This window comes from Scomber scombrus, chromosome 13 (genome assembly GCF_963691925.1).
Source record: "Scomber scombrus chromosome 13, fScoSco1.1, whole genome shotgun sequence".
Lineage (NCBI taxonomy): Eukaryota > Metazoa > Chordata > Actinopteri > Scombriformes > Scombridae > Scomber > Scomber scombrus.
This window is the reverse complement of record NC_084982.1, coordinates 11,036,195-11,044,922: the sequence shown is the minus strand read 5'-3', so window position 1 is coordinate 11,044,922 and position 8,728 is coordinate 11,036,195. Positions and strand designations below refer to the sequence as shown.

The following is an 8,728-nucleotide window of genomic DNA, read 5'->3' as shown; positions in this document are numbered from 1 at the left end:
AGCTTGCTCTGCCTGCTGAGAAGACAGGGGTCTCAAGCCTTTTAACGCCTCCTTCACGCGCTCCCCGTCATTTGTCCGCGAGAACGCGCACGTGCTGTAGATGAAAACTTGAAGGGGCTGCAGTTTTTTTAATGAGTAAAACTGATTTCATCCAGACTCAGCGGACACCCACAGGACGGATCTGAACTCACCGTAAGAGGACACGAAGACCATGACGATGCTGGCGCTGCTTCTTCTCATCACCTTACTGCACAGTGAGTTTGTTTTCCCGCTTTAAGAGACTTTATGAAGCTGACGTTTTTAATGACACAATTGAGATTCTAGTGCTACACACTGTAATATGACACATACTAAAGGTTTTCAGATGTAAGTTACATGATATTCAACAGCTTATGGGCCTGTATGCCAATTTATGATTTGTACTGAAAGGGAAAGTGGTCTCAGACTTTGGACCCCACTAGTTTTGTTACATATGCAGATACAGGAGCCTATATTTGAAATGTGTTGTGTGGTGTTTTTATTAGGATTTAAAAACAACTTTTTCACAAGAGATTCTGTTGTCACGATTGTTCAAATTTGATTCTGTTTTGCTTAGCTATATGAGTATTTGCATTTCAGAAAAGTGGGAAATTTTGGGTGAGTAGAAACAGACAAAGGAGATGAGTAGAAATGCAGGATAAGTCATGGTTTTTAGTTAATTGTTTCTAGATAACAGAGGTTTATGTTTTAAACGATTTTATTCGATTTTACTACTTATTCTTTCATTATGAAGCGGATCTATGAAGTTGTTAGATAAAGTTTAATTGATCGTTAGCTCGTGCAAGGCACGCTCGCGCGCAGGGGAGGAGGTGTGATGTGTTCAGGGTCTGCAGGGGCTGAGATTGTGCAGGGAGTGGTTGGGCTTTATGTTTACATTTTGACCAGATCTGGTGCTGTTTGAACCCGAGATCCACTGACAGATGAGACACATCACGGAGCAGTCAGTTTGAAGATAGCCCCATACTGACCCCGCTGTTAATTGGACTGAGATGAAAACCAAAACTTGCTATCTGGGAAAATGCATTTGAAGTTGCTGTGGGAATTTTAAAGGGGCAGTCTCTAAACAACATGCTTTATGTGCATGATCCTGTTTGCGTGTGTGTGTGTGTGTGTGTGTGTGTGTCTTTTGATCTTTCTTTTAATTACCAATGAGGACCAAATGTCCTCACAGAGATGAAAAGATTTAAATCCTCACCCTCAGAAGCACAAAACTCGTAGTAGTTATGTGTTTGGAATACTTTGGGAAAAATGCATCCCAAAAATACATAGAAATATTTAAAAACACTTAAACATAAATTGTGAAAATCATTTATGAGATAAATGACATATCTTATGGATAATATCAGATATCACACACGAATTAGCCATTTTGTTTAAAATTTATGTTGAAATACATTAGATATAGTCAGATATATTTCATGTTTACATAAGTTAATATTAGTTCATGGCAAGAATTAAAGTGTTAAAGTCAGAATCAGGTTTAGGTTAGGGTTGAGGGTCAATGTAAAGCATACTGTGCAGAGGGTTTGGGGGTTAAAGGTTCAATCAGTGTAGATCCTCACAAGTGTGTAATATAAGTCTTTATGTGTGTGTGTGTGTGTGTGTGTGTGTGTGTGTGTGTGTGTGTGTGTGTGTGTGTTGTGCCAGCTGAGAGGGGTAAGGTTACTGTCATAAAGAGCACCTTTGTCTGCATAAGAAACTCATGCTTTCCATGCATGTGTGCGCCCCCGCCCCCCCCCCCCCCCCCCCCCCCCCCCCCCCCCCCCCCCCCCACACACACACACACACACAGACGCCATTACACGACACACACCAACAACTGTGGTCAGCTTGAATAAGAGACAGTGACAGTGGATTTATGGATTTATGGCAGTTTCATGTCTTTACAGCAGAAAAAAGTTGCGAAACATCAATAAAACCTGTCTAATTCACTCCAGCAACATGATCCATATCATGGTCCATCTGTGTGAAGTCAAAGCCACATGTTGCATTTTCACCCTCTTTGAAACTTCCTTTGCTTAAAGTAGGGTATTAAACCATATTTTGGTTGATTTAAACTGCTTTGAAAAACTTACTTACAAATGACAAGAAAACGATGAAAAAGAAAACATTTAACCTCGTTTTGATACTCAAAAGATTTTCACTATTAATGTTTTTTTTTTTATTTTTAAAATATAACATTCACATATACTTCTATGCTACTTATGTGCATTTTTGTAAAGGAATGTAGGTTTAGATGTGTCTTTGTGACAGTGTCTGCTCTGAATCTCTGTGTGTGTGTGTGTGTGTGTGTGTGTGTGTGTGCGCGCGCTTGCTGAAGGGACACATAACTAGAGGAGGAGGTTATCAGGTTGGGATAAAGCAGCTTGTCTAAAAGTCATCCATCACCTGCATTCCTTCGCACCACCGCTCCTGGCACCACCAGGATGTAGCTACACACTCTGTATATTGTGTGTGTGTGTGTGTGTGTGTGTGTGTGTGTGTGTGTGTGTGTGTGTGTGTGTGTCTGCATCTACAAAAAAAGGAAAGTAAAAATGCAGTGGTAGCCAGTGTATTATGTTGTGGAAAACTGACTTCCACAGTGAGGGTGTGTGTGTAATGTGTTGTGAATCCATGAATTGTATGTGGAGGCTGTGATCATTCTTGTGCACTTTAGTCTGTTTTTATGTCTGTTGTGCTTCCGGTCTCTCTGATTGCTCTGTAGTCAAAACAAAAAGGCCCTGCATGCTCTTAATCTGAACATTCACAGCTTTCTTCTCTTTGAAAATTATAGATATGTACATATATATATGAGCAGGAAAACATTTTAAGATCACTGTACTTGATGCCCTCACAGCAAAAACCTTCCAACAATTTATAACAGTTGATGAATTGTCTGATCCCTGCAGGTCCTGCCTGTCTGTCAGTGACAGTGAGTAGTAGTAAACCCAGAGTGGAGGTCCATGAACACACAGGTGAGACTGCTGGAAGTTGTTATATTCTGTACATACCTGTCATATTTTTCACCTTTTCAGTATTCACCTTTCTTTAAAATGACATCTTTTTAGAGAGCAGCATGTTGTGATTGAAGTTCTTGCTCTTTTTATAACATTTTTCCTACTTTCAGTGTTCCAAAAACTCCCCCTGATTCAATGTATTTCAAATGAATTTTGTGATCCAGTTATGACACAAAAATAAGAAAAATTCTGCTTAAATATTGTTGGGTAATACATCACTATAAAATAAAATAAAAAATAGAGAAGAAAAACAGCAGACAGACATGCTGTATATATTTGGTGCAAAATCCCAGTCATTATTACTAATATAAATGAGATTAATATGCACATTCAGGATCATCTTTACAGCCAATATGAGACAAGAAATAGGATCTTATATTTGATATCTGTTCCTCTGTTTCTGTTTATTTCTGTCCAAAATCAAGCTTAAAAAACACAAAATTATTCTTTGAAAAAATGCACATAGATATTAAACATGCATATGTAATTACAGGTTAAATGGTGTTTATCTCTTAATATTTTCTTGAAAAAACAAAGACAAAGGAAGAACAGCAGCAAACATAAAAGTCAATACAGAAAAACAGCAGTCACACTATAGCAGACTGATGCTTTAAACTAGTATATCATGACATTACTTTGTGCTTATCAGTTTCAGCAGAACAAGCTTGTGACAAAGTACAGCACATTTAGCAACAAATGGGACAGAGTAGCTGCAATGTTTAAAAGTATTCTGTTGATTGATATCTTGTTGTAATGTTTTACCTTTCTTAAGAAAAGCTACTCTGCTGCCCTCTTTTCTGTCCTCCAGACGCTGTGCTTGCCTGTGAGTTCAGGACAGAGAAAGATCAGAACCCTCGAATCGAGTGGAAGAAGAAAGGGAAGGGGGTGACATTCGTTTACTTTGATCATAAATTTACTGGTGAGTGACAGACTTGTACTGCACGCAATCCTTTGGCTTCTCTAAACTAAAGAGGATGCTATTTTGCCGCCTTTCTTGACATCGTTCTTTCATTCTTACTACCTTCAATTGTTTCCTTTATAGCCCTCGGTTAAGCACCCACCATCCATCATTGTCTTTTCATGACCTTGTTCCCTCCACTGTAGGGTCTTATAAGCAACGGGCCACGATAGAGGGAGCAACACTGACGATACACTCTGTCACGCAGAAAGACTCAGGGGAGTATCGCTGTGAGGTGACGGCCAGCGAGGACCACGTCACCTTCGGAGAGGCGACTGTAATCCTCAATGTGCTCGGTGTGTTTGTGCAAATATGCATATGAGTACGTGTGTGTGTGTGCGAGTGTGTCTTTGTGAGACATGCACTGAATCTAAGTGCTTTCACTGGTGAAATTCCTGTTGCTAGGCAACTGACAACAAAAATGCATGTTACCTTGTTGCCTTTTCAAAACTGGTAATTGAGTTTTCTGCTTTTAATTGTCATGCTTAGGACTGAGGGAAGAAATAAATAATAAAGGTTATTAGTAGAAAGGTATCTGATGTTAGCTCAGTGTTCAGCACTGTTTCCTCACAGCAAAGCGTTCCTGTATTTGAATCATTGACTGTATATAAAACAGTCCTGGACAACACGTCTACACTTAGAACACGTCTTCGCACAAAAGTGCAAAAGTGAAGCCAAAATATCTCCTTTTTGGGAGCTGCCATCTTGACTGTGTGACGTCATTTGGAGCCAGAGTCTACGCAGTAGAGTTGGGCCTGTCATTGCTGTATATTGGTCCTCCACAACTACCAAACACATCAGTACACACGTCGGTTTTCAGTGTTTTTGGGGAATTTGCCAAAACATATTTAGAAAAAATGCAGTATTCTTATATTTCTTTCTTCTCTGCCATGGTAGTGCCTCCTCATGTCCCGTCCTGCGAAGTGCCGAGCTCCGTGTTTGTCAGCGCGGACTTGGACCTTCTCTGTAAAGACAAGCTCAGTGTGCCGCCTGCTACCTACCGATGGTACAAAGACAACAAGGCCCTGACGGCCACAGCAGATACTCCATTCAGCATCGACACACACAAAGGCACACTGGTGAGTACACGCTAATACGTCCATGAATGTAAAATACTGTAAATACTCGTGTACAACAGGTGCACACACAAGAAGACACACCAACCCATATATGGACACAGTAATTATCACGTGCAGAAACACAGCTGTTGCTCCACACACTTCCCCTCACACTTTGTTTTTGTCTGGAGCAGAAGTTTAAAAGTGTGTCCAAAATGGATTCAGGGATGTACCGCTGCGAGTCCTCCAACAGTGTTGGGGCACCCAAGAGCTGTGTGGCACAACAACTTAAAGTCATTGATTGTAAGTGGTTTTGGTAATTAAAAAAAAGCTTACTGACAATTACGTGTCACGTCCTACTCATAAAACACTAAACAAAAACTCTCTCACCCCTCCTCCAGATCCTTTGAATATGACGATTCTGATAGCAGGTGCTGTAGGTTTTCTGTTGCTCATCTTCTTCTGCTGCATCTGTGTGTGCGTCTGCCGACGTCGGGGTTGCTGCAAGAGTGAGTAGTTTGTTAAGGTGTATCCACAAATTTCACCCTCTCTCTTTATTTACCCTGCTGAATCAAAAAAACATTCCCTGAATTGCAGTTTTGAGCTCTTTTTCAATGTGTGTTTCTATTATGTGACCGTGATGAATATGACAACCAGATGTGTAAGCAGTTGTGATTTCTTTGTTGATTGATAAGGCATCTTGTGAAACAAGTTGAAATTCAAATGCATTTTACAAATTTAAAACATCAAAAAAAAAACACAAGATAGAATTGGTGTTGAGAATTAAGATTCTTAAAAATGTAATAATGTCTCTTAGAAAAAATTGTTGCGTTTTACACCTGTTATGATTTTAGATGAAAGCATTGACTTCTGGTTTTTACTTGGCTGTAGACATTCATGCAACAGTCGCAAATATAGATCTATGATTAAGTGAGAGGCACAAAAAAATGATGAATTATGAGGAAGGAAATCCATCCAATATGTTTCTCAGGCCATCAGCATACACACAATTAACCCCAGGAAAGAACATTTTCAGATTCATCCCCTAAAACTGCTAGTTACTCTGGGAAGTTTGCTCGTGTTCCAAGTTAAATTCAACAGTCTCTTAACTTCCTGAACTTGTAAAACACTCATTTCAGTCTGATGAATTTCACCTGTTCATGAGGAGGTGTGCGTTAGTGAGATCTGCTTATTAATATAATCAATGCCCCTAAAATTGCCATATAGGGCTCCTTGTTCTACTCCATTTGTTGGCGAGTTTCATTCACAAAAATATAAGCAAAGAGTGAAAACAAGAATTTCACAGTGCAGAGCTTCAAGTTAAGTTTTAGTAGTAAAACAAAACCATTAGAAAATATTAATACAATGACATAGAGGGAATGTTTTGATGTGAAGTTTTCTAAAGCAAAGCGTTCTATGACTAATATGAGAAGCTTTCATGTGACAGTCACAGAGATATAAGACAGTCAGTGATGTTACACTGTCAGCTGTAACAGCAGATGATACTTGACACAGAGCTGTAGAGACACTGAGGCAGCTGTTGGAGTGAGAGAAGTTTCCAAGAATATATTCCAAAATATACCAATTAAATTAATAAAGTCTAAAATCCCCTCTCAGTAAATTTTCAGCCATGTTGAAGATAATGTGGTGGATAAAACATACATTTTTGCATTCATTTTGATTTTGTTACATGTTTTATTTTAGTCGACTTTGGGATCATATTTCAATTTCAAATTCATTCAGATCAAGACATTATAATTCTATGTCAAACAAGTGTTTCTCCACTTGTGAAGAAAAGCAGAGACTATCTGTTCAGGGCTCGCACGACAGAGAAAATGTGTACAACAAACATGATGAATGCCAAAAATGTTCTTAAATCCCTCGTACGTGCCTCTTGAAAACAAATCTGTTCACATGAGTGTATCTTGCATGAGGCCCATTGTATTTCTGGTTATTAACACAGAATGTAAACGTAGCATTTGTTAGTTTACTAGAAAACTTCACAGGGTACCGTGTAATTGTCCTGGAACTGACGGTGTAACTTCCTCGTATGAATCAGAATACGTATATGGATGAAGTGCAGTAAAAAACAGCCCTTTGCTCCTAACACTTGTGACAATCATTTTAACACATTTCAAGCCTCATTCACACTCCAGGGAATTATTATGCTCATGTCTTCTATTTGAGAAATGGGTCTGTACTAAATTGAGAACTTTAGTAGTAATTATGTATCCATCACTGCTTGGCATGATTGTGATAAATGAAAAATGCTAACTTGTTGTTCTTGACCTTTTTCCCCTTTGCTGTGTCTTCCACTAGAGGGAAAGAAAACAAAAAGGTGAGTGTTTGTTTTATAGCCTGCAGTCATATGTTATTGACTGGGAATTATCTCAGACTCAACTGGTATGCTTTGTCTTTCAGCACAAAGTCCTACAACCCTCCTCCTCCTCCCACCCGCAATGTGAGTGATCAAAGCAGTTTGTTATCATGCCAGGGCTTGTTTTGCTTGCCGCTATGAATCTGCTGATAACACAGGTCTGTGGCTAATTTAAGGAAATGATTCATTGTATGTCTCTCCGCTCTCCACAGCTCAAGAAGTACAAACAAACTCAGTCGTTCATGATCTGAGGGCAAACCACTGCCACTCTGCTCCGATCAAATCATCCAGAATGAAAAAAATCTACACTCATTGTTCAACACACTGGAATATTCCTCAACTGTTGTTGGCCAATAATCCGCACTGAAGTTATCCCTTAGTTCTCACATGCCACCTATAGGCCAGTAACTGTTACCATCCACACTGATTTAGGCAAAGACTGTATAGATTGTATCCCTCTTATTGCCTTTCATTTATATTTAGATACAGATGTTGTTTTATATAAGCTTCTTTTTTCTCTTTACAATCTTTTAATGTATTTTTATAAGCCTGTTTGTGTGTTAATATCATGTTATAATTGTTCTATGTTTATGTGGTTGTATAAAGTCAAATAATGTGAACTCAGCGATAAATGAACAGGTGTCTACACACACTGAAATGTGCTTTGGAAGCTGTTAATTTCAAGTATTTTTTATCTCAAGTGTTTTCATGAATTTATCTCTTCTTGATCAATAAAGAAAGATAATCAGCACATTGGAATTCAAGCTGCGTAGTTTATTTGCTTATTGGCACACAGCTGGGGAGCTAACAGAAGATATAACAGATCAGTGATGTGTTAAAAGCATCCATATGTAACCATCCCTGAAATGGAGAATACATTATTATTTGATTTACAGTATGTGCACATATTCAAATAAAGAAAGAAATATCATCAACTATTAAATTGGTTGCCATGAAATTCTGTACAAACATTTTTCCCTGAGGGTGAATTTTTTAGGGTAGTGATCCTTAACTTTTCCTCTAGTGCCACTATTACATTAAATAGAATAAAATAAATGTCCTTTGGTTTAAGACCAATTATCAACTAATTCCCAACAGCCTTAGCTGTACTTGTGCTAATTATCAAATGTTCACAAGCTTAGCTCAAAACTGCCCTGAATGTGGGTGTATCTCTAGTCTTATTTATCATTCATTGTATTCTTATTATATTCTTAATTTTGTGCAGCAACTTTAGTTGGTTTAACACATATGAATGTACATTGACATCTTTTTTTCCTCATGTTGGAAAAGAGCAAACTGT

The 8,728-nt window shown here is 38.5% G+C and overlaps 1 protein-coding gene across 1 annotated transcript; it reads left to right on the top strand.

Moving 5' to 3' along the window:
* The first annotated feature begins 217 nt into the window (after positions 1 to 217).
* Positions 218 to 7,679, top strand: jam2b (junctional adhesion molecule 2b). The gene is made up of 10 exons (XM_062432173.1): positions 218 to 254; positions 2,928 to 2,993; positions 3,844 to 3,954; positions 4,140 to 4,289; positions 4,891 to 5,072; positions 5,246 to 5,354; positions 5,453 to 5,560; positions 7,371 to 7,389; positions 7,473 to 7,512; positions 7,641 to 7,679. Exons 1-10 carry the CDS (start codon positions 218 to 220, stop codon positions 7,677 to 7,679), a joined length of 861 nt encoding a protein of 286 aa, XP_062288157.1.
* Positions 7,680 to 8,728: the final 1,049 nt, after the last annotated feature.